We start from the raw sequence: 25,787 nt of genomic DNA, 5'->3' as shown, positions 1-25,787 counted from the left end.
TATGTGCACAGGAGTATAAGTTGCTTCTGCATATCTACATCTTTCCCAAATGTGAACTCTTTTTCTAAGCCCTTCCCTTAAGGAGCACTTTCTTTCCTTCCTTCCTTTTTGGAAATTCTCATTCCCACATTAAGACTGACCAACAGAGACCCAGCCAGTCAATTCCCGTGTCTCTTTCTTTTGGATTAATTTTTCTGAAATCTCTCCACAGCATGGAGATAAATGTATCTGAATTTATATACTACATTAAGCTCTCTCAACCATTTGTCACCAAATTTTTCTGGCCTCCTTCATCCTTTCCATTAGGAACCTATGTTCTATCATCTTGTGATCACTTTCCTAAATTGTAATAGCTTTCCAGAGTGGTGAACTGGTAGAATGGACTCTAGACCAGATGGTAAATTACTAAGCATGCATTTGAGGCAGGCTGAAATAGACCATCATTCAAGAAGCTATTTTTTCCTCTGCATTTGGTATGGGGTATTTTTGGTATAGAGGAACGTCTCTGTTCTTAGGACCAACAATATTCAAATATTTATTGTTTGGTTTTAGATTTTCTTCTTCTGAAAGGCACAGTCTACAGCACTCGAATTTTAAACTAATATGGCTCACTTTCTAGCAATTAGTATATAAAAATGTTGATCTGCTGAATTACTTTCAGATAAAATCTCTGATTTTCTTATTTTATAGATCAGTGGCAGAGAGTTTTATCACAGTTCCCCCATAAACCACGGTTTCCTCTTGAGAAATACTCATTGACTTTTAGAATATATTTTATTTTATAACATATGTAGCAAGAATGAAAAAAAAAAGACACTGAAACATTCTAGGACAACTATAACTTCTTTCCCAAGGGCAAAGTCTGCTTAGAAGGAAGTCAATATACAGGACTTAATTCTCTGAAGGATCTATACTTAGTGACATTAGCGTATCAACTTCATTTTTATTAAATATGAATAATGAGTATTGACACTTTTTGCTGGATAATCTTTGACAGTGGGGGCTGTCCCATGTACTGTAGGAGGTTTAGAAGCATCCCTGCTCTCTACCCACTAGAGGCCATTAGCACCCACTCCAGACAATGCCAAATGTCCCCCCAAGGGACAGAATCACCACTGCTACAAAAGAACCAAAGATTTGAATTGAACCAATCAAGCAAATAAACAAGAATAGGCCTAGTTTAATAGAGGCTGGTTAAAAGATCAAAAACACAGAGATTTTATTCTTTTTTCATCCACATGCAAAAATTAGGGACAAACCACATAGGCACAAATCCTAATAACCTCCCATTAAATAAAAAACTTTGATACATTCGCTTATTCAGATTGAAAAAAAAAAAAGAGCACTGGCTCTGCATTGTCCTTACATAAGTTTTGTGATGTCACCATACTACGCATTCAGATTTTCGTCATCGTTTTTAAAAAAATCTTTAATAATTGTCAGGTAGAATATCAGACGAGCTTCACCATCTGTACTCAAACTTTTCTGCTGTTTTAAAGACAAGGGCACCAAAGCCAAAATAAATCGGAGAAAGTTAAAGATTTTCTGAAATGTTTCTCTCTGTAGCAAGACAGGGTCCCAGGGCTAGAGAATGAAGTCAAGAGGGTGACGTAAGATTTAGTAACAGTGGCTCAGGTTTGCTTGATGGGTATGTTCAGTTAGACATGGATACGGCTGCCTCTAAGTCAAAACTATTCAATTACATGAACACTAATGATAGAGACAGAGCTGGAGAGAAAGACACACACAACAGGTATACTTTACCATCCCCGGGAATGATGCGGAGGGTCACTGTGTTTCCCGCTTCCTTGATGAGGTTGACAATGTCGGAATGGGACTTGTTGGTGATGGAACATCCATTTACCGCCAAGATCCGGTCTCCTACTTTCAGCTTGCCACATCGGTCAGCAGGGCTCCCCTCAATAATCCGACCTATTTTGTGAGGCATGGCCACACATGCATTGCCTGCTTTGATAGTCAGTTTTAATTTTTTTTTAAGTTACGTGGGAATAGAGTGAAGGGAGAAGAAAAAGGGTTGAGAAGGGAAAGAGAAGGTTAAGTGTTAATTAATTAAAGCATTAAGCAAATGTTATTAAAGAAGAACTCTGTGCCGCGGGTCAAAACATTGGCAAAGTTCCGGGCGTTTGTTTAAGAAGTTACAGCCCTGAAAAATGATAGTTCATTGCTGCAGTCCTTTCCTGATTCAAAACAAGGGGGGACCCCAAGCTTCCCTCCTTCGATCAGTGGCAAAATTTCGGATCTTTAGCAACTTCCAAAGACTCTCAAGAGCCCCCAAAATAACTTGCCGTAGCCTTATTTGGGGGCTGCAAACATGAAACCCAGAACTGGGAGGGAGGCTTTTGTGCATTCTGTGTTCATGTCACATCATTTTCGCCAGGTGTTGCTTATGCTTCTGCCAATGTTTTGTTCTTTCTCCATTTAGAAAAAATAATCACTGGGCGTCTGGTGAGGCCTAAGAGTCTGCTAGTGCCAAAAATCCAATCTGAAAATGCCTAATAGACAAACACTTAGACTTTCTGCCTTCTATCTGGAATGATGAAAGGTTTAGCAAAAGGGCATATATGAGATGAGCCAAGAAAGCACCCAACCTTGACACATATTTTTCCTTTTATGACCTTTGCTCAATCAGCCTCTCTCATGTGCTTTCAGAGAAGGGCCCAAATGGCTCATTAGCTCTGAAATCCTCTTGTTCCTCATAAAAATCCCCTCAGAGGAATAAGAAAATCTAGTACATACTCAGGCTGAGGACAGTGAACCAAAGCTAGGTTCAAATCATTCCTCAACCCTTTTCCTTTAATCATTTCCTTTGTCCTGATCAGTTACTACACAGCTACGATAGGAAAAACCAGGAAAAGTGCATTTGAAGAAGGTTTACTGTGTGCTCTGAGGCATTTCATGTCACAACCGACAGCGTTGGTAACTTTTAAAGAGAGGTGGAAAATTGGCTTTGATGCCAGACACAGGGTTTCCAGATAATCGTATACTGAGTTTCAAACTTTCTTAGGCATATTCACTGATTCTGAGAGTTTGTCTTTCTGGGGACTGTAAAGACAGTTGTATACTTGAGCCACTGTGGGAAAAGGTGACAAAACTAACATGGAAGATGTTGAAACTAACTGAGAGGACTCTTCCATCCTAATTTAGAGCTTAAGGATAAAATGTGTGGGAAAATGAGCTACAATTCCTTTGCATTTCAGCATATTTGCCTGAGTCTGTATCACGGGATGTAAGGTCAAGGTCAAAGAATTTTTCAAAAGGTAGTTAAACAGTCTTCTGGAACAAGCAACAAGCAGGTGTGGTGGAAAGCCTCCATACTCAAATTCAAGGTTTTGATTAAATTTAGCCCATCTCCAAGGACAAGTCCCATGGGAAAGGTATCATACAGCAGGTGGGAGGAAAGCTCTGCATAGCTCAGAAGTCTCATGCAAGGTATTAGGGAAAGTTTAATTTGTTCATTGTAAGAGCCAGAGGAAAGCAATCAAAGACCAAACTGTGGGTGAAGTCATTCAATATTCGTTAAATAACACAGACATATCTGCTATTTCATTCTAGAAAGGGAAACTGAGAACTCTGAAATCCTGAGAACATCACAGGGTACATGGGGACAAAGTGTAGATCTAAAGAAAATAACTTGAGATTTCTTTTCCCCCCGCCTTTCTTTTTATTTTTAAATTAAGCAGAGAAGTCTCCAAAACTAATTGAAAAACAAACCAAAAAACAACCTTGCCTTGAGGTCAAGTCACCCACCCCCCGTGACATGCTGTGATAATGTTATTAATGGAGCTCACAGAAGCACTGTTAGTAACGGGTGTTTGTTTCGGCAGCCACACATGCATGGAACTGGCTTAACAAACTGTCTCCTAATGAACGCACCTTAGCGGGAAATGGCTTTAGCAGGAAACAATGTACCAAGACTAAATGGAGGCAAATGGAGTCGTACCAGAGCAGAAAGCTAACGGGAGGGAGCCCCTAGCTGATGTTAGCCAACAAACGACCTGGGCCACGGGTCCTCAGACTCCTTGTGAGTAAGTCATTTGGAAACAGAGGTGAAGTACATTTCAAAGCCTGCACAGCCCTTCCCTGTCTCCCATCATATTTCAGATTAATTAACAAACGTGCTTGGGGAAAATAACAAATGATGTTTTATTTAATGAAGAAGGTGATCAGTTTTGGAGTACATACTTATAATCCATCCTAATAGGAAACAGATTCATAGATTCCTAGTTCCTGGAATCACCTGGCTTCCTATTTGTCTCAGCTATTGCACCCAGCAGAGAGTTAACCTTCTGAGAGGGTGACAACCATGTTTCTCCATACTCTGCTGAAACCCCCAACATCTGGATGAGACAGGACGATCATCCCTGCTAGAATTCAAGGGCAGTGAAGACAAACGGCTCTGAACTCAGATTTTAATTAGATTCTTAACCAGGCAACAGTAAACATATTATTTTAAATTAAAATTTTAAAATTTCAGACGGGGATAGAGTAGAGAAAGGACAAGATAAAGGGGCATTTCATATATATTTTTACTCCTTACACCTGTTTTTTTCCCCAGGCTTTTATTTCTACAACCATATGCTTCTTTTAAATTAAAACTCCGACACCGGGACTTCCCTGGGGGCACAGTGGTTAAGAATCCGCCTGCCAATGCGGGGAACACCGGTTCGAGCCCTGGTCCGGGAAGATCCCACATGCCGCAGAGCAACTAAGCCCGTGCGCCACAACTACTGAAGCCAGCTCTCCACAACTACTGAAACCGGCACGCCTAGAGCCCGTGCTCCGCAATAAGAGAAGCCACGGCAATGAGAAGCCCGCGCACCGCAACGAAGAGTGGCCCCCGCTCGCCGCAACTAGAGAAAGTCGCGCGTAGCAACGAAGACCCAACGTAGCCAAAAATAAATAAATAAATTCATTAAAAAACAAAAACAAAACAAAAAAACCCACTCAGACCTTCTGAGGCAACTGCTATGATTGATATCCTGCTCAGAACCTTGCAAACGGCTTTCTTTAGCAAGAATTTCTCACACTCTATCCTGTCAAGGGTCTGCTTTGCAAATTTCACCTATGCGTGAAATGGTCTGCCTGTGAACACGCAATCAGAATGGAAGCTGAAGGGTTAAAAACAAAAAATCCCGGCCTTCAGGAGGGGAAAAGCCACCCAATAACTCCATCCTCAATCAAGACTTTCATTATCTGAAGCGGAAAGCAGGAAAAGCATTTCTGTTAATGAGATTTTGGCTGTCTTTTACTTGCCATAGAACAGTCCCGGGCATCCCAGGAAACACTGCGGAGAAGTGACCGCACTCACCGAATGTCGTCCCTGCCTCAGGCCTGCTCACCGACGACACAATGACGAAGCCGAAGCCCTCGTTCTCCCCGCGCCGGATCTCCACGTCGTAGGGCTGGACCACGGTGCTCACCACGCCGCTGCCGCCGCCGCCGCCACTGCCAATGCCGCTGGTGCTGCCGCTGCCGGAGCTCACCGTGTTCAGGGAGTTCTGGCTGCCCTGCGGAGTGCGCTTCTCCTCGGTCAGTGAGGCCGGCTGGTTGCTACTGTGATGGGAGGAGGCTGGCGAGGGCACCTCGTTCTCTGTTTTGGAGGCTGTGCAGGAGATGCACCTCTCAGTTACCCGCCTTTGCGAGAAACCTGCCCTGCCTGCCACCCCTTCCTCCTTCCCCCGAGACTCGGCAATGAAATCAAGAGAGTGACAGCTATGACAGCAGCTGGCCTCACAGAACTGAGATACAGGAATTGAAAACGGCTCATGGAAAAACGCCAAAGGGGACACCCCAATTCTGTATCATTTACAGCACACTGTATCTCAACATCTGCATACAGACTCAAATTTGCAGCAAGATGGGCCCACTCTGAAATATTTCCTGGTTCACAAATCAAAAAACAACCCCTGGACATTATGAGGAGTGAAATGAGTCAGACAAAGAAAGACAAACGCTGTATGAGGTCACTTCTATGTGGAATCTAAAAAATACAACCAACTAGTGTATAGAACAAAAAAGAAGCAGGCTCACAGATATAGAGAACAAACTAGAGATTACCGATGGGGAGAAGATGGGGGGTGGGGCAATATAGGGGTAGGGGATTAAGAGGTACAAATTATTAGGTATAAAATAAGCTATAAGGATAGATTGTATGACACTAGAATATAGCCAATATTTTATAATAACTATAAATGGAGTACAACCTTTAAAAACTGTGAATCACGGCATTGTACACCTGTAACTTACATAATATTGTACAGCAACTGGACTTCAATGAAACAAACAAACAAAAACGACCCATTGAAGGAAGTATAGGTGTGGCCCACAGCAAGGGTGACCACCACTTCTGCCTCAGAGACACGCCCTTCACTGCACTCATACTGTCATTACCCTCAAGTCACATTCTGCTCAGATTTGCAAACAGTTTTGTTTTGCTTTTTCCATCACCGGAGACATGGTAAGCTGACAGTACCATTAAGATTTCCCCGCTGTGGGATTCCTGACAACACCTGTCAGAGGTATACTTAGCTTCTCTTCCTCGCTTCCAGATGTCAATGATCTCCTCTGATCACACAACTGGATACATTAGCCTCCCTCAGAATTCGTTTTATCAAATTTCAGTTTTATTGCTTTCTCAAGTGACAGGGTAAAGCACTCCTAAATAGCCACCGTAGTAGGCGGGACCGACTTAGATTTCATGCCAAAAGCAAAATATGTGTTCAGGTTTTGGATAGGACTACTAAATTTATTCCCCAAAGCATCTCCTTTCACAGATTTCATTTTTATTGTAGTAAAATATACAGAACATGAAACTTATTATTTTAACCATTTTAGGTGTACAGTTCAGTAGCATTAAGCACAGAAACGCTGTTGTGCAGCCATCCCCACCATCCATCTCCAGAACTCTTTCATTTTCCAGAACTGAAATTCTGTACCCATTAAACACTAACTAATCACTCTCCCCTCCTCAGCCCCTGGTACAGCCAGCATTCGACATTCTGTCTCTATGACCTGACTACTCTAGGTACCTCATGGAAGTGGAAGCATATAATATTTGTCCTTTTGTGACTGGCTTATTTCACTTAGCCTTATGTCTTTTCAAAGATTTAACATGCCTTTAACCCAGAGCTTAAAACCCCCAATATTTAAGATCTAAAAAATAAATCGGAAACAAACAAAAATCACATTGCTCTACTATTTTTATTTGGACCAGTGAAGTCAGAAAGTTTTCATCTCATCTCAAAAGCCATTTCTGATTGCTGCTACTGGTTGCATGGAATACGACGTTAAGATCCTGAGGCCATAAATGAGCTCTAGGGACATAAGTGATTAACACTCTTTTCATGGCTGCAACCGGTAGGGCTCTCACACTGGAATCTGATATCTTAATTCTTTTGTAATTAATTATATACCATTTAAATGAGCTCTATGAGGTGTTTTTTTTTTTTTTTTTTTTTTTTTTTGGCCGTGCCAGGAGGCATGTGGGATCTTAGTTCCCCGACCAGGGATCGAACCCATGTCGCCTGCAATGGAAGAGAGGAGTCTCAACCAGTGGACTGCCAGGGAAGTCCCTATGAGTTTTTTTGCTTGTTTGTTTTTAAAACAAGATGCCAGCTGATTTTATCTGATAAACAGGTGTTTCACTAGTATTACAGCTATGGAGAATTCCTAATACTTCACGTCATCCTGCTTCAGTAATTCAACTGATACCACATGGCATGTGCCTCTTCTGCATTCTGGGTTCTGTCTTGAATCCCTGGAGGCAGGGGCTGCAGGCAAAGATGGTGAATGAATGGGAAGGGCAGACACTTACCCAATACTGCCTCAAAATGGCAGATTCTGATACCGAAGTGAACCACGGTGCCCAAGGATAGCAAGAAGGGAAGGCTAAACTCAGCAGACAGCTGGAGGAAGGAGGGAATTTCTGAGGGTTTTACAGATAAGCTTATCTTTGAGTTGGGCCTGGAAGGATGTATACGAATTTGAGTTGCAGGAGGAAGGACTCAAACATGACCTAGAACTGGCCAGCTCTACAACTTGCTTATAGAGAAAAATGTAAAAATTAAAATAGTTTAATACATATGACTGTCAACAACAGAGCAGCTTTTTTATGAGCTTATTTGGCAGTGCAAACCTAATTTTTTGCTCTCTTAATTTGAAGCTACAATTCTCCTAACCTCTTTTGTTGAGAATTCTCATCAAGTGAAGAGAATGACTAAGTTCTGTTTAGAAAGGGGATGGAGGGAGGTAACATATATATTCAACTAGGCTTCTTCTAAAAGCCTTTGCTGAACATGTACGGAGGGCACATGAAAGTGCTTCTGAGTGACGGTGGTTTTGCAGGGTTCCATCTGGAAATTCTGAGCTCAATCACATTTATAAACATTTGCTAAAATACATGCTTGAGGAGACGGACACAGGAAAGGGGCCTCTTCTGTGCATAAAGTGACAAGGCGCTGTCTAAAGGGATGAATGAAAAACATACCCGCAAACACCACTTTACGCCGCACTGTGAGATTGACATGGCCTTGCTTGGCGGCTTGTTGCATAAGCTGGACCACAAGCTGGTGTGATTTGCCAATGACCGGTGTCCCATCCACACAGATTAATTCATCCCCAGACCTCAGGCGGCCGTCTGTATCAGCAGCACCCAGTGGTACGATGTGACCGATATAAATCTGTTGAGTAATTGGATGATGGATGAAACACTGACCTTTTGGTTTGCTATTACAGGCACACCTCGGGGATATTGCAGGTTTGGTTCCAGACCACCGCAATAAAGCTAATGTCACCACAAAACAAGTGCCATGAATTTTTTGGTTTCCCAGTGCACATAAAAGTTATGCTTACACTATACTGTACTCTTAAGTATGCAATAGCATTATGTCTAAAAAAAAGTGCATACCTTAATTTAAAAAATACTTTATTGTTAAAAAATGCTAACCATCATCTGACAATGTAGGGCTGCCATCAAACTTCAATTTGTAAAAAAATGTAATATCTGTAAAGCACAATAAAATGAGGTTTGCCTGTAAAACGACGGCCTTCACAATCTCTGAGAACAATTCAATTCATTCATTCCTGTCTGCATCCATGCCACAAACCCTTACTGAGTGCCCACTGGGTACCAGGTGCTGTGCTAGGTGGTACAATAATTCTTAAATGGAAAAAATAACTTTTTCTCGTTTAGTACCTTGACATTTATCTGTGGTTTGCTGACTCATTGTTTTTTCCCCTTTGCAAAAATAAATCATTTTACTCCACTGGCAAAACTTTTTCCCCTTTTCTATCCACCTAAGAGGCCTCTGTTCAGAAAACTCTACTAATTATAACAGTAATACAACTTTGCTTTAAAGGTCAGCATGTGCCTAGCAAAAAGGGTATGCATGATAAATGCTGTTAAATGAAGGGATGAATCAAGCAAAGTCTGGTTGGGCATCCTTATTTTCATAGTCTATAGCACCTGCCTGCAGAGCAGGTCTTTATATTTAGTGTCTTGCTGTTGTTATACTAACCATTCACTGAACTTTAGCTAAAATATTTGTGCCTTTCTTGCCTTCTCTCTAGATAATGATGCTACAGCGAGCTTTACATGGCATCTATCATTTACAAAGAACGTGGACAGAAGAGTGCTTAAGAACAGGGACTCTGGAATCACACCCTTTCCAGTCCCTCCATTTACTAACTCTGCGATGCCAGGCAGGCTCATTAACCCTTCTGTGTCTTTATTTCATGATTTGAAAAATGGGGATAGATTCATAGATTTGATGGATACATGAGAAGAATGGGTGTTAGAAGCCTTTAGCATAGCACCTGGCACATAGTAAGCACTCAAGAAGTAACAGCTATTTTTACTGTGATGAGGAAATGAACAATACTTATCTTTAGTTCTCTTTTCCCCCTTCAAAAGAATCCTGTGATGTTCTCCTCAATTTATTCGAAAGATGAGGCCTGGAGAGGTTAAATGTCTCCTGATCCTTGTTCAGGATTCTTTCTCTAATTTTGTAAAGAGCGTGGTCCTACTTTCTCTAACCTTTCATAGTGCCTTGTTCAAGTGCTCTCTGTCCTAGCTACTCAATATACAAAGCCAACTACCTGCTGGCAGATTTAACAGAATTGGCCAGAAGGATCAGGCCACTGTATTCCCAGTTGATGTCTATTCCTATTTTGCTTTTCGGTTCCCTTTTCTCTGATGGGGAGCTCCAGACGCTGCAGCTGCCGCTTTCCACAAACACGAACACACCCTTTTTAGAAAGGATCTAGTCCCTTCTTCCTCAAGACAGAAAGAGCTCACAAAATCCAAAGAATAACCCCCAGTGCTTAAGATGAAACAGTCAGGGAATATATATATATATATATATATATATATATATATATATATATATATATATATAATTGTATTTATATATAACTGAATTACTTTGCTGTACAGCAGAAATTAATACAACATTGTAAATCAACTATACTCCAATCAATTTTTTTAAAAAATATGAAACAGGGGTGCACCTGGCAGGACTCAAATCTTGGTGATTTGTCACTGCTGCCAATTTGCATTGAAGTCTTAGAAAACTGCATGGGGCGGTGCGGGGTAGGGTGAGATGGGGGGCAAGGGGCGGGGAGACAAAAGACTCACAGGTTCCCCTGGTTCATTGCCACCCAGAATCCTAAATCCAAATCCAGTCTCTTTTCTCCAGAGGAAGATGTCCTGTTCTTGATAATCTGGAACTGCAGAGAGGGATGAAGGAGAGAGAGATTATTTCTCTGATAAAAGGAATCAGAGCCCTAAGTCGAACACAGTTAACAGGACCGATACTGATGGTGTTTGAGCAGACGACAGCGTTCCAATACACACAAGCAAACAAAATAATCTGGACAGGTGTAATAACAGAGGACACCGGGCGAAAGTAAATGGTAGGAATAGTCATTGAGCCTTAAGATTTTTTTCAAAGGACTAATCACTGTTTGATAATTCCTAATCAAGCCATTATCCCTGATGAAGGCTGCAGTCAGCACTCACCACTCTCCTGGGTATTGCTGCAAGGGGAATTAAATATATTAAAATCATCAGGCTCTGCATCACAAAGTGGGTGTCCATGTCTGAGGAAGGAGCTCATGCTGTCAGAGTGACCTCTGAAGTAGAGGTTGGCTCCGAGGATTTAGAAGACCTGTTAAGTGCCTGATGTTATCAACTAGAAGATGAAAGAAAACAGCTTGAGGTAAAAAGTGTTCTCAATTAAAAAAAAGAAAATCACTTATTTTTTCCCTTAAAATAATCAAAACTAGCAATGCCAATAATATGATCTGTTAGATCATTTTTGCCAAAAGAGTTACTCTCAAACATCCTAATATTTCCAAATTTACAAAATTTACTATGATTTCATTGCTATTATGAAAAAGTAGTCAGCCTTCTATATCCTTAAGATCACTGGTGAGAACAAAATTGTCCTATATCTATGAACCATAATTCATCACTAAAATAAGTGCTTTATTCCAGTATTTGCCTATAATATTTCACCACTATAAGTATTCATTTATTATCTAACAGCTTGATATTTTACTTTTAAAATTCAGTAACAGTCCAGGGCTTTCAAATGAAAGTCTCATTTTTTTTTAAAGAAAAGTATTTTCCTTAAGAACATGCTTACTGTACATGAGATTGTCCTATATACCACTCCGTTACTTAACTAAAGTAATAAAAAAAGGGTTACCTCTATTTCTTACTTAATATTTCAGTGTTTAAGTAGTATGTTTTACAGTGTGTAAAATGACAAATCTTTTATTTAAAGAAAAAAATATATAATTTAGTGGCCATGAATCCTAAAGGAGACTTTCAAGTACTGTTCTGCAGAATTTGTTTTTTTTAATTCCTTGGCTTTGGGGCTGAAGGAGTGTGTATATACTGAGAATTTAATTCCCATCTTCTCTGATTTTGTACAGTGGAATAGGGAAGAAGAAGGTGGTTGTTTAGACTTCAAGCTGGTGAGAGATGTCCCTTTTTCGGGACTCACCCATGAGCTTAAAATGTATGCCGAGAGAGAAGAAACTAAATAAACAGGTAAGCACCAGTTGGAGAAGTCTGAATCGAATATTCGTGCTTGAGCTATCTTAATGTCATGCTTTCAAGGGAGCTTCTTATCCAATGCTTTTTTATTATAATTGCTGAGGCTAAGCTGTAAGATGCCATGGTATATGGAGTTAGGCTACAGCACGGGACACAGCACGGGACACAATTCGAGAATGGTATTTTCTTCAGCATGCTAAGGTAACAATATTTTCTTTCTGTTTGAGTAGCTGGCTAAAGGTAACAGTATTTTCTTTCTGTCTGAGTAGCTAGCTATTGTTTCAAGAGCCCCATTAAAACAACGAATTAAATCAGGTTGAGTCTCCGTCTTTGGTTCACTCAAGCAGGAGGATTATTACCAAAACAGACCATGGGTGCTTTCCAGCCAGCACTAGGTTCTTGGCAGAGTCTGCTTGAAATCTGCTGAGCCCTTCTGTGAACAAGGAAAAGACCTCTGCAGAGACCTCCAGCTCAGACCAATTTTTTCTGCAGCATCATTTAACACACGAACACCTGCCCATCCTACAGTGTCACCAAATGTAGCAAGTTTCTGCCTTTTATTGCTCATTTAGGAGTAAGCCACCATGGGATGGGCAATTATGGCCAACAGACTTAGGCTTATCATACAGTTCAGTCCACTGGAAAAAAATTTATTCCTCTGAGAATTAATAAACAGACAGCAAATTTATTTAAAAAGCTTCCTATTGAAAACGAAGATGCCCAATGACAGACACCAAGGATGTAGAAGATGCCAATGATGAGCCTTTCAGGAAAACACACACAAACACAGATGTGTTACAAAGAAAGTCTTTTGGTCCTTGAACTTGGGCATCTTGACAATTATATTCTTCTACGAACCAAATGCCATGTTCCAAATATCTAACTTTGGTGATCGATCAGTACTGAAACATATTAGAGAATTATAGAATGATTTTTCTCTTCTTTGTCCTCTGCTGTCCCTTCTTAGCAAGGGCACTAAAATTTCTAAACTATTCCCCCAAACCATTTTTTGTTCTCTTCCTTATTTCAGGCAGATTTTATTAGAATTAAGTTTTCAGGAGGCGGCAGGGTAGAGCCATCTTTCTGATATTACTATCGCCCCCTCCCTTTTGTTTGAGACTAAATCAAGAAGAGCTAAGAAAATCTCATCCAGTTCTCTTCAATTCTAAGCCCTGGTACAGGGGACAATCAGAGCAGCTCATTTCCTTTGGTAATTCCACCAATGACCCAACAAAGCAGTCAAAAGACTTCCTTTGATAATTAGAAAAAATGGAATCACTATGTTTGCAGAGAACCCTCCTGGCGTCTCTATTACTACAGACACAACACATTTGCAGACTTGGTTAAAACATGCCCATCACTTTTAATTTCATCTTGTCTTTGCTCTAGCCTTGGTCAATAAAAACACCCCAAACACTTCTGTTCATGGCATCCCTCTTTCTTCCCTCCTTTTTCTGAGTTTCTTTCTAGCCCCCTAGACCAATGGGAACATCAAACAGAATGAGTAATAATGGAGAAATGAAAGTTTTCAGCAGATCCTTACTCTGACATTCTCCAAAATTCGTGGAATTGATTTCTTTGTCTCTTTCACCCTTGCTCAATCCCGATGCAGGCGAAGGTGACATAGCTGGAATAGTAATGTCACAATTTTGCAAAGCTGAATGTATGTGCTTTCTCTTAGTTCATTTTAATTTAGTTTTGATTGATAAGGAACGTGCAGTTAAGCTTTCACAGTAAAGGTCAAGGCTGCTGTGGATTTTATAAGACTATGGTTTGATTCTTTTTTTTCCCACGGTACCTTTCTTGTCAAAAAGCTAGAATTTACAACTGTACCGTTGAGAATTTCACAGAACTACCTTTACCATCTTAGACTCTTCCTATTTCATTATACCCTGAAGTACCCATTCTCTTATGACCTTGTTTGAATCACGTCATGAACTTGAGATTTGTCTAACCCCTTATTTCCTTCTGAAAAAATTTAAGCATACTTTTGTCACTGCCACATTACTGTGTTTATTTAAAATAGTATCAAGTTCCTGGTGGGATTAATTCTTGGGCTAAAACCTGTTCAGATGAATTCTAGGGCAGTTCAACCGAAACAGTCTTTTGTTTAGTGACACAAATCATCAGATCTGGCCAAGAGCTGAACAAATACACAAACAAGAACTGTCATAATAGCTCTTAAAATCTAGACATACACCCAAGCTCCTTAAACTATGATAAAGGAGCTGTACACCAATTCCAGATCATTAAGCATGTCTCTCTCGAGGGACAGGTGTACGCTGGTTAAAATGACAGCTTTGTCATTTTTCTTTCCCAACTCTTTTGTGAACGGGCAAAGTTTGAACTGCAAGCTTTAGATTTTGTTTCACAGTAAACACTAGTGGGTACTAGCTGATCTTCCTGATCACTTATAAATAAGATTGCATCGATGCCATTTTTAAAAGATGTACACAACTGGCATGTTATCTAGAGAAAATACAAACAGGCAACATGGCTTTTAAAGGACTTCCAGGCATGCTCTTTCTCTCTCTCTTTTTTTTTTAATAAATCCCGGGGTTTTTTAATTTAAATTTTATTGTTTTTTTAATACAGGAGGTTCTTATTAGTTATCTATTTTATACATATTAGTGTATATGTCAATCCCAATCTCCCAGTTCATCCCACCACCACCACCCATGCATGTTCTTAATTGAACACTTAAGCTCTTCAGAGGGAGTTATTAACACATCTGTAATTCAGATTGATTCAACTGGACACTGCTGTTTTGACAGATGGCCGTATCAAGAATGCTATATTTTGCACGGTATTCAGACCATGTGAAGGAACTGGATCAGAGACTTTGTTAAGAATCTTCACATTGTCCTTTACAATAAAACGAAATATGAGGAAAATATATCTTCCCAAAAAAAGGGGGATAAATTAAGGGCACAATTAAGATGCTACTGCTGACTTTAATTTTCTTGTTTTTTTTTCCTGGAGTACTTTGCTCATTTTAATATGTCTTGGGGAGAGGGGCAGGGAATCACATCTAATGAGGCTACATGCTTTACTTTTTCATTTTTTTCCAAAAGACAAGATAAAAAAACAGCCTAAGGGAATGGCAGAAACTGATCTGGGATAAAGCCAAATACTGATTAAAAAACAAGATTGACGTAGGTTCATTCATAGGTACTGTGAAAAAAAGAAAATCTGTGACAGATACTGAATAATTATCATGGAGGGAAAAGTCTCATCATTATCCTGGTCTAGTGGTGAGGAAGAAATCTATGTGAATTTTAACATCAGTTAGGTTGCTACAATCACTCAATTATGGAACCTCTAATCAGCAAAAAACCTGATTCTCATTTGTGCTGCTAGATCCTATTCCTTAGATGTTCAAGAAAGTTAAGGCCTAAACTGGCACCATTACAAATATTTCAGTCTGCCTCTCATTCAATGCTTAAAGCAGCTGGCTGTCGCAGAATTACATCTTTTTCTTATTTTTTTTCTGGTGAAGACTTTTTTAAAAAATGGATTAAATACCAAATTCTGAGGAAATACTGCTTCCATCAAGGTAAAAATGGCATCTGAGCTAGAGCCTCCTATTCTTTGGGTGCATTAGAATTGTCTGTCAATCCATGAGGCCCGCACCAGCACTTCAGAACCCGATTCACTTTATCGCAAAAAGATTCATACATGGGAAACTCAGTCATAAATGTGTACTCTACTGAGAAAAGCAGGGGCATAGTCAACAAAGCAGTTATCTCCACATCAACTGAAGTTGGGCCATTGATCGAAGGACCTGCATGATTAAAGAGAAATGTGAAAATATTCCTCTTTGGGAAACATTTCTTCCATGAAATCATTCCAATTAGTGAGAAGACACAGTGAGAACAGACGCCAGGTTCATGCTTAGCAACTACTGCTTACAAGGGATGTTCCAAATGGAACTTCATTTCCTCTGGCCCGGAGTGAGGTGTACTCAGGGGTCTTTCTAGTCGAGGGACTAAATAAATCCCTTCTCAAGTTATCAGGCTTTTGCCAGCATAGTGAAGCCTTAGTCAAAACAGCCTACTTAATTCCACACACTATGGTAGTAAGAAGGCAATGATTTCTCTTCCTTGAAGAGGAAAAGCACAGAGGGAGCCCTCGGTGACTTCTAAAACTTGATCATCACCAAGATTCCAGTCATGCCTCGTGCCTCCTAAGTGCTCACTTGCACCCAGCACCGTGGGCCACTTTCCTTCTCAGGCACGGATGCTGCTCTCACTCCCCTGTTTGGTTTGGGTCACAGAGGAGTGGCTCCAGCCAGCAAGTAAAATGCTTCACAGCCAAGTCCAAGGGGGTGTGTGGGTGGCTGCAGTGTCCCTCCCCTCCCCCACTCCCCCCCTATACCTCAGCCCTCCATGGGGCTTTGCTAAGAGAACTACAGCTGTGGCTCCAAATGAAACCTGTGCTGAGGGGGCTGGGGACCAAGAGGAAACGCAGAATGTTTCTCTTCTCTCTTCCAGTTTTAATCTGACCCTTCAGCAAACCCAGCCTCCTCCCTCATTAATCATTCTCTCCTATCCTATGCCAAAAAAGGGAAAGTGAAGTGCATGTTCTTCATAGATGCTTCATCCCAACCGATCATACTCAGAAGAAAAGGTCAGTAAGAGCAACAGCCAAAACAAACACACAAACAAACAAAAGTGGCCTATTTGTATCCCCTAAGATGAAAGCATTTTAGGAACTTTGGTAACAGTAAGATACGTGAATACTGTTTACAGTGAATAGTTTTTGGAAATCATTTCATAATAAAAAGTAAAACATTAAATGTGAAGGGATTACTCGGTTTATAACAGCCCAAAAGGTATTATGTATGACATCACTAGTTCGTATTTTTCAAAAAGGTGAAGCTAAAGGAACATACTTAACCACAGTATAAATGATTAAAGCACAAACCACTCACTACTTTTTTTTTTCTTTTTAAGGGGAATGTTTAGAAAGACTGATAACGTTTAAAAAACAATGGCCAGTATTCTTAAAACCCGAGACCACTAAGAAAGCATTTAATTTCTTCTCATTACTCCTGCAATCCAAACCAATCGTATTTATGTTCTATTGTATATCAGAGCTGTTTCACAGGACAGGAGCTCAGAGGACGCCGCCGTCTCCATGTAGGGAAGAATTAATGAAGCAGCAGCGCTTACCGGCCACTTCTCTTTTCTGTTTTTTTTTCCGGCCACTTCTTTTAACGGAGAGGAAAAATAAATCCATTTTACCCAGGCCCTTCATCTGATGACCATCCGTGACTACCCCACCTGCCCAAACAGAAGACGTAACGGGGCCTCGGTGACTATCCAGCAGATTCTACCACTGCTCTGAGATGCTGTCCCCTCTCACCTGGATTCACCTCTCTCCTGTTCACACCCTGACAATCTATTCTCAACAAGCCTCAAAAAGAGAGTTGGAGCCCTGCGGCGGAGTCCAGGGAAGACAGGAGCCAGGGTGCTACTCACGTCGGTTTTCATACATGCTCCTGGACTGGGCCCAGATTTTAAAAGGATCTGGTTTTTTCTGCCCAGAGCCGTCAGTCTGATCTGGAGCCGGGGCCTCGGCGGGTGGGAACTCGGGTAGCACCTGTGTGCCGTGGCTGGGAGAGGCTGTGTGCAGGCTTCGGTGGCTGGCAGCGCTGTGCTGGGAGCTATTCTGGCTGTCTTTTCTTTCCAGTGGTTGCTGAAAGGAAGCAAGTGAGAGGGGCAAGAAGAGATTATTATTGGTTCCCGGAGTGGGTGTTTTCCATCAGCTTGTTTTTGTTCAGCACTTCTGCACACACATACATAAATTTATCAACAACATTTTGGCTTCCACCTTCGGCTCATGCTGAATGCAGGTAAATCCCCTGGGGACTGGCAGACAGATAGAGGGGTGGACCAGACAGAAGGACATCATGGTAAACCATACTGCTTTCAGGGCTGGAGCAGAAAACAAATCCAATTTTCATCACAGGTTCTCAGCTAAGTCACTGGGCTCACTTATTATGAAATGTACTCGTTTTAACATCTTCATTTTTAAACCAAACATGTGACACAGAATACCATGCGTGGTTTAAACGGAAAGCTAGAATATCCAGAAGAAATACGATCAGGGCTAAAAATGCTCCTTGGGACTCCACATTTTCCCTTTTTCAGTAGTAAAATACCCAACTTCTTGCTAAGGATTTACCATCAGTCCTGCTAGCCTGTAAGAAACATGGATCAGATCTTTAAAAAATCATGCCTAGCATTATGTGTGCACTTGTACTTACAAGTATATAAAAAACTATTATCTGAAGAGCTTTCATAATTCTTAGCGAATCAATTCTGCAGACATCGCATTACACCTCTTGATCTCTTGATACTACTGCTGGTTGAAAACCAAGATCCAACTTTATATATGGGTTGACCTCCAGGGGTCAGCCTTCTTAGATTTGCAATTGTCCAAACTCCGAGTAGTAGTCAAAGGCAAAGAATTTCATTTCAATTTCAGTAGAATAAGTAGGTTCCTGCTCCTTAAATTCTGCTCAGCTAAAGACCCTTCCCATTTTAGGAGATGCTCTTTGTTGGAAGGGCCACTGAATCAACAGCAAAATCTAGTGGGAGGAAAAATACTGCATGGGAAATAAAATAATTTCAGCTCTTATTTTCTCCAATGAAAGATGTGGTAAGCCCAGGTGTTTACTTGCCCCTATTCAAAAGAAAAATCCTGGAGTCCTCTCACACAACAGACGCCATGTCACTACACTTAACTGCTTCAGAGCACTGTAAAGGGGCATCTCCGGCCTGTCTTATAGATAGATCCTGTATAGCTTATGATTTTTGAGTAGTATATAAGATCTCTGACCTAGACATTCCAGTTCCCTCAAGTTCTTTATCATGTCAAAATCTTGCCCTCAGTCTTGCAATCAGTCCTATCACACCGTTCTTCCTTATTCTCTCCCCCGGGTAGCCTCCATCTTCCATTCACATCTCCGTGGAAATTTCCAAGGTCCCGTTCATTTACTTCTCAGGTCCCTCTACTCTTTCCCTTCCAGCCCTTGCTTTGAAATAAGCATTGAAGTCAGGCCAAGGAGGACAAAAACTTGATTTTCCCTTGACTGTTCAGATCACAGATCTGAAGATAGGTTTTAGCAAGGATTCAAAGTCAAAAATTGGGCATGTATTTCATGAAGGTAAGATAGACCCTTTAAAATTATACTTGATGTGCCTGTGGGAGAAACGTATAAAATTATACTTGATGTGCCTGTGGGAGGACCATATTCTAAACTAGCAAAGAGGTCTTGGGAACCACCTATATGAGGGGCTTAATTCACTCAGACTCAAGGGGACAACATACTCTGGGTGAAGAGGTCAGGAAAACACACCGATGTTTGGACAGGGACAACTATCACCATTACCCCACGTCACCATCGTTCCCTTTTGAGGATCAAGGGCTCCATTCAGACTTGGATGGATCCACATTCCGAAGACTTGGGACAGAACCTGGTTCTGCCAACTTCCAACAGGGTCCTCCTCAAAGTGAATTCGGCTCTCAGGGCCAGCTATCTCCTTTCTATTCCCTAAGAAGGTCAAAACCTGCCTTCTTGCTTCCCTTGGGGACATGCTGAAGATTTTCAGAGTCAGAAAAACATTAACAAAGGATACAATCCCCATTCCCTTTTGCAGGAGCGTGAGAATTTGTTTTCCTCTTCACCGCGGTCTTGGTAAGGGTCTCCATTATAAACAAGCATGTGTAGTGTACACACCTCAGCACAAAGAGAAAAAAAGATGGGTTCTGGGTGGGGTTTCCCCCTCTTATACTTTCCTGTACTGCCTACTTCTTATTTTTATAATGTACAGAGAATGTTTTTTATAATCAAGACCAAATGTAAAGCTGTTTTCATTTAGAAATGAACCTCGGTAAGGAGAATTAATGGGACTGTTACTTTCTATTTTTTACACTTTGGTCGTGCTGTGTGTCCACTCTCCTCTTGGAAGGGCAGGAAGAAGATATTTTAAAAGTGAAAGCAAATAATTCAATAGATGAAGGACCTCTGGATTAACCATGAGAGTTTCATCCCTCTCTTCAAATGACCACCCTCGCCTGGTTTTTCAGATGAGTAGCAAATGCTAGATGTGGGGTCGGTCCATTGACACTAAGTTCATTTCATGGTTAGAGTCAGTCTCTGACCGTGGAAGCTCCAGTCTCCCTCGTGTAGAGGTTCCTCTTCACAAAGCCTCACCAGGACCCTGTGAGCCGCACTGCGGGATTACCTGAGGGAAACCTCACAATCTTCTTCTTCTTCCTTTCCTGGGGATACTCGGTAACCTCTTGAAATGTAACCTCTTCCAAACACTGCCTCTTCCTGAACAGGAGAAAAATACCTTTCCGGCAACCCTGTCCCCCTGAGAGAGTCTGGACCTTTCTCCAGCAGCAAATGCACACATGCTTTTACAGACACGCCCACAAATGCATGCACACAGATTCTGTATGTCACCTCAGGGGTTTCCAAGACCCTTCGATGGCTGTCCCAGTGTAACAAATCTGACACAGAGGACCTGGAAATCTCAAGTTTAAATGAAGAGACAGCTTTACCATAACCAGAGGGTGCAAATGAAGTTTACCAGAAATGGCTTGGGCTGTTTAAAAACTTTTATCACCTTTTCTCACCTTCCCCATAAAGGACGCATTTAGGTTCAATTTATCACAAAATGACAGATACAGTCTGGACAGAGTCTACAAAACTGCCTCTCCATCAAACTGCGCCTCTGCATCCCCTTTGAATGCCATCTAAACTTTGCTCCTAAATTTGGAAAATGAAAGCACAGCAGCATCCTGAGAATATGCTCTAAAAACTAGGCCATCGCTAACCTATCACTAAATGGCATATTCTAACCCACCCTCACGGACTAAACACATGAGCATCTGGAAGCTTTTTGGATTTTTCCCTGATAAGATTTAACCTTGCTTTATGTTTCCTCTCAAGTTCAATTATGAAAATGACTTAATTTGAAAATGCATTCTGTATTTAGTATCTTGGCACCTAAGCTTTTTGAAGCTATGTTCTGTGTGTGTAGAAAAGTTCAAAATATGCCTTTTTATTTTCTGAGAACATGTTAATTAGATATGACATTATCTTTTATTTGGTTAGGGTCCAGAACTGTCCAGGAGAAAAGCCATGTTTATATAGCTCTCAAACTAAAGTCACCTTGTATGCCTTTTCAGCAGTCTGGGTTCCCTCCCAGAAGACTTGGGCCATGAGGACAAATTCACTTCTGAACACAGGATCTGACTTGCACCAAATGTGATTGTCTCTCACCTCATTTTTCTAGGTGAGAAACTGGCCCTCAAATAAGCATTAATAAAGATACACTTTCAAGTCTATTAAAGTAATTCTATGCATGCTAAGAACATGGATGGCACAATCCATCAATGATAGAACATCCAGAATAGCCCCTCTTAAGTAACCTGCAATACATTTATTCCCTCATCCAATAAATACATACTGATCACCTGCTATGAGCCAGATTCTGAAAAATACAATGTGTAAGTAAGAAAGAGATAGTACCTGAGAATTTATACCTATGTATCTAGGTGTGTGTGTGTGTGTGTGTGTGTATGTGTGGAGATGGAATATTAATCAAATAATCATGACAGACTGATGACAACACACTGCAGTGTCCTGCAAGGTAAGTAGTAAGGAGAAGCCTCTGGAAGAACATTCCATTAATGGAAGCAGCATGTGCTAAGTCTGCAAAGCAAAAGTGAGCTTGCCTGTTTGGAGAGCAGAGAGGTAGCTAGTGTGGCACAGCAGTGGGTGGCGTGGCTTGAGAGGAACTTGGAGACCAAATAATGCAAGGGCCTTGTGGGCTACTTTAAGGAGTTTGGGTTTCACTCTTAGTTCTGGGGAGGAGGAATCCATTAGTGAATTTAAAGCAGGGATGTGCCAGGAGCCAACTTATTTCCAGAAAGTTTGGTCTGGCTACCGTCTGGAGAACAGGTTGATGTGGGTGGGAGTAAAAGCAGAGAGCCAGTCAGGAGGCTACTGTGCAGACCAGGTGAGGGACCCGGGGTGGCTTATACAAGGGGAAAAGCTGTGACAAGGGGGAGGGACAAGTAAAGTCAAAACATATTTTGGTGCCAGATTTGATAGGCATTGCTGAAAGGCTGCATGGGGGAGAGGAGGAGGAAGAGAAGGGAGAAGGGGGAAGGGGGAAGGGGGAAGGGGGAAAGGGAAGGGGGAAGGGGGAAAGGGGAAGGGGGAAGGGGGAAGGGGGAAAGGGAAGGGGGAAGGGGGAAAGGGGAAGGGGAAAGGGGGAAGGGGGAACGGGGAGGGAGGAGGAGTTCTCAGAAACACAAATATCCACCTCCAGATCTCCAGCTTGAATAAACGCTTGGAAAGGAGGACCATATATTGAGTTGAATATCTCCAACACTAGCTGTTGTCACTATGTGGATATTTTTGAAGCAAGATTTTTACTTCTGAGTATCAAATCAGGGCCAATTAGGAAAAACGAAACGATTTCAATTTTGAAAACTCCACAGAAATCCTTGGCCACATCTGGCTGTGAACTTGTGTCATCAGACCATTTAAAACAAAACTGCACCAACCTTCCTAAAACAAATGATTTCCTTATTACTGACAGGCCAGAGAAATTGGGAAGATGCAATGGATTTTATAAATGGAAATGGGGAAAAAAGTCAGCTCATTAGTATTTCACAGAATGATTTCAAAATGGAGGTACTTATAAAGTGAGCTGAAAATACATGCTCCGAAGAGCAAATGAATACAGACAGCACTTAGCTTAAACAATGAAAAGAATTCATGTGGCTTAAAAATGACAAATCAATCCTTTTTTTTTTTTTTCCGGTATGCGGGCCTCTCACTGTTGTGGCCTCTCCAGTTGCGGAGCACAGGCTCCGGACGCGCAGGCTCAGCAGCCATGGCTCACGGGCCCAGCTGCTCCGCGGCATGTGGGATCTTCCCAGACCGGGGCACGAACCCACGTCCCCTGCATCGGCAGGCGGACTCTCAACCACTGTGCCACCAGGGAAGCCCAACAAATCAATCCATTTTTAAGGCAAAATTATTTACAGTTCATGTATCTGCCAAGACTGAAGGCCACTGCAGCGATTTACATGGACAACAGGAAAAACTACAAGTGCTGATGAGGTATCAGGCCAATGTCATTAAAGGTTGCGCGAAAATCAGTCTCAAATACAAGCCAAAGCAGAGGATGGTCCTTCTTTTTGTCTCTTTCTTTTATCATTTATGGGTCTAAGTCAAATGATTTCTTCCAAAAGGCAAGAAAGAGGAGTTAATGGAGAAGAAAAGGCAAGTACTGACTGGATAGGAAAATGAATTTCAGTTCACACTGAATGTTTTAATGGAGTCTAACACAACAGCAAATTCTATTTTTTAAGGCTCCAAAGGGCCGAGGGTATGAGCTGCTGTGAGCAGCAAGAGGCAAGAAGACTTACTTAATTAACCCTAGGCCTTCTCCCATCTACTACTCTCAGTGCTTCTCCTTGGAGCTTGGAGCTTTGGTGGGTTGTGCTATGCCCTGGATCTGGGACAAGTGGCATTGGGGTGCTAAGGCCACCAGGAGAGTTTGAGAAAGAGGCAGCATTCAGGAGGATTCAGGCCGGGGTCACTTACTGTGCACATTGTCTAAGATCTCTACCTCGTATTTCTTCATGACTAGCTGTCAGCTATGTCCTTAGCATCCCTTCCACGGGAAAGAGACAGAGGACCATGGAACAGAAACCTGTCACTGTTGCTACTTTCAGCTTGCTGCATTTGCTGAGGACACTTCCTTGCCCATCACTTGGTGTCCCCTGTATGAAAACTTTATGTGAGAACTTTTTTTTTTTTAAGTGTTTATTTATTTGGCTGCATCGGGTCTTAGCTGTGGCATGCAGGCTCTTCACTGCGGCACACGGGCTTCTCTCTAGTTGTAGCGTGCGGGTTCTTTCTTCTCTAGTTGTGGCGCACAGGCTCCAGAGTGCATAGGCTCTGTAGTTTGGAGCACGCAGGCTCTCTAGTTGAGGCGCGCGAGCTCAGTAGTTGTGGCTCATGGGCCCAGCCGCCCTGCGGCATGTGGGATCTGAGTTCCCCAACCAGGGATCAAACCTGGGTCCCCTGCACTGGAAGGCGGGTTCTTTCCCACTGGACCACCAGTGAAGTCCCTGTGATAACTTTTTTAGGAACTAGGAAAACACTGTCTCCTTAGTGAACATGTTATGCTTTTTTTTTTGATCTGAAAATAAAAGCTAAGTAAATAACGTGGTTACCTATGCTGCGTAGGCTGCTGGGGAACTTGGAAGAATTCCATAGCTCTATCACAGTATCTAATTCAATTTTTTTATAGCTTTTTATGGCTTTGGATGAATACTTCACTTAGGTTATTATCATTAAGAGCTGAATGAATTTTATTATGTGAGTACTTGTTTTATATTATATTTCTGCTTTGTTACCTTTTGAAAGTATATGCTCATCATACTTTAGGCCTCATGAGGAGGGTCTTTACAGATCTGCCTATTTATCTTTCCCCAGTTGTATGAGGACATGAATGTTTTCTGTTTTAGTTCCTGTTGTATATTAGCGCTGGGTCTGGCATGCAGGAGATACCCAATAAATATCTGTTGATGGAACAAATGCATAAAAAATTTTAGTGATTTGTGACAATGAATCCTTTTTTTGAAAGGAACAATCAATAAATCATTTATAAGCTCCAAGAAGAAGGGCACCATCTTATTTATTATATCATTTCCAATGGCTCACACCAAACCTGACACTTAGTAGTTTTTCAACACCAACTTGCTGAATGGAAGGATGAATGGATGAGTGGATAAAAGAGAAATGCATGGATAGATGGATATATGGTGGATGGACAGATGGATAAATGGACAAATGGACAGATGAAAGAAGGGAGCAAAGGAAGCAATAGTTGGGAAAGGAACTAGTGAAAAAACCTGGGTGAATACTGACCTAAAATTCAGGGTTTGGTGTGATAGAGTTTTCAATGCTCACATGCAAAATCCTTGTGTGTGATTTCGACCAAGAGTCTCCGTTAAACAAGTTTCAGTCAGGATGATTAAAGTGGACCACCAAACCATTTTCCCAGTGAGGCCTAAAACCTGACAGCAAATATGTCTTATTTTTGTCTCTGCCATTTGGCAGAAAAATCCCTGATGCTATGGATGTCCAGGTATCAAATTAGTTAAATTTTATGAAGACACTGCCGTTGTCCCCCTTGAGTATTTAAACCATAAATTTAACATTTACACTAAATCTAGCAGGTGAAATGGCTGCTTGAGAGTAAGTTATAGAGGCTATTCAGGAGGGGAAACGAGATCAAAGAGAGAAGTCTTTCTGTTCTAATAAAAACCCAACTACTTAATTATTGAAAACCTTTACAGGAAAAAAAAAAAGGTATGAGGGCAAAGGAAGCTGTCAGTCACATGAGCAAGCCAACAATTGCAGAAGCCTCTAAGAATAAAGACCAGACGTGGTCCTGGGTTCAAACGGTGTATCTCAGAGCTAATGTAACTCTCAGCGTATCACAACCCAGGCACAATCGGTGTGCGTTTCATTCCGTAGCCCACCTGGCCCTGCCTGTCATTACAGGAATGACTTTCCGGAACCATGTCATCCAGCTTCCCCATGGATTCCCTCTGACCCTACCAGAACAATCCCATCATCATCTGTCCCTCTAGCAGG

The 25,787-nt window shown here is 41.5% G+C and overlaps 1 protein-coding gene across 13 annotated transcripts in view; it reads right to left on the bottom strand.

The window, feature by feature from the left end:
* Positions 1-25,787, bottom strand: part of MAGI1 (membrane associated guanylate kinase, WW and PDZ domain containing 1) — a 626,907-nt gene that overhangs the window by 18,895 nt on the left and 582,225 nt on the right. For 3 of the 13 annotated variants that reach the window (XM_081246536.1, XM_081246537.1, XM_081246529.1), the window contains exons 14-19: positions 17,566-17,782; positions 13,626-13,709; positions 10,655-10,746; positions 8,507-8,699; positions 5,330-5,623; positions 1,765-1,968 (exon numbers count right to left, since the gene is read on the bottom strand). In XM_081246536.1, coding sequence (XP_081102662.1) covers positions 1,765-1,968; positions 5,330-5,623; positions 8,507-8,699; positions 10,655-10,746; positions 13,626-13,709; positions 17,566-17,782 — 1,084 coding nt within the window. Of the gene's footprint in view, positions 1-1,764; positions 1,969-5,325; positions 5,624-8,506; positions 8,700-10,654; positions 10,747-13,625; positions 13,710-17,565; positions 17,783-25,787 lie in introns of all 13 variants that reach the window. The other 10 variants (XM_081246525.1, XM_081246530.1, XM_081246534.1 and 7 more) reach the window with 6 other exon arrangements.

The sequence above is a fragment of the Mesoplodon bidens genome, assembly GCF_964165515.1.
Source record: "Mesoplodon bidens genome assembly, chromosome: 10".
Lineage (NCBI taxonomy): Eukaryota > Metazoa > Chordata > Mammalia > Artiodactyla > Ziphiidae > Mesoplodon > Mesoplodon bidens.
This window is presented reverse-complemented; position numbering and strand designations above follow the sequence as displayed.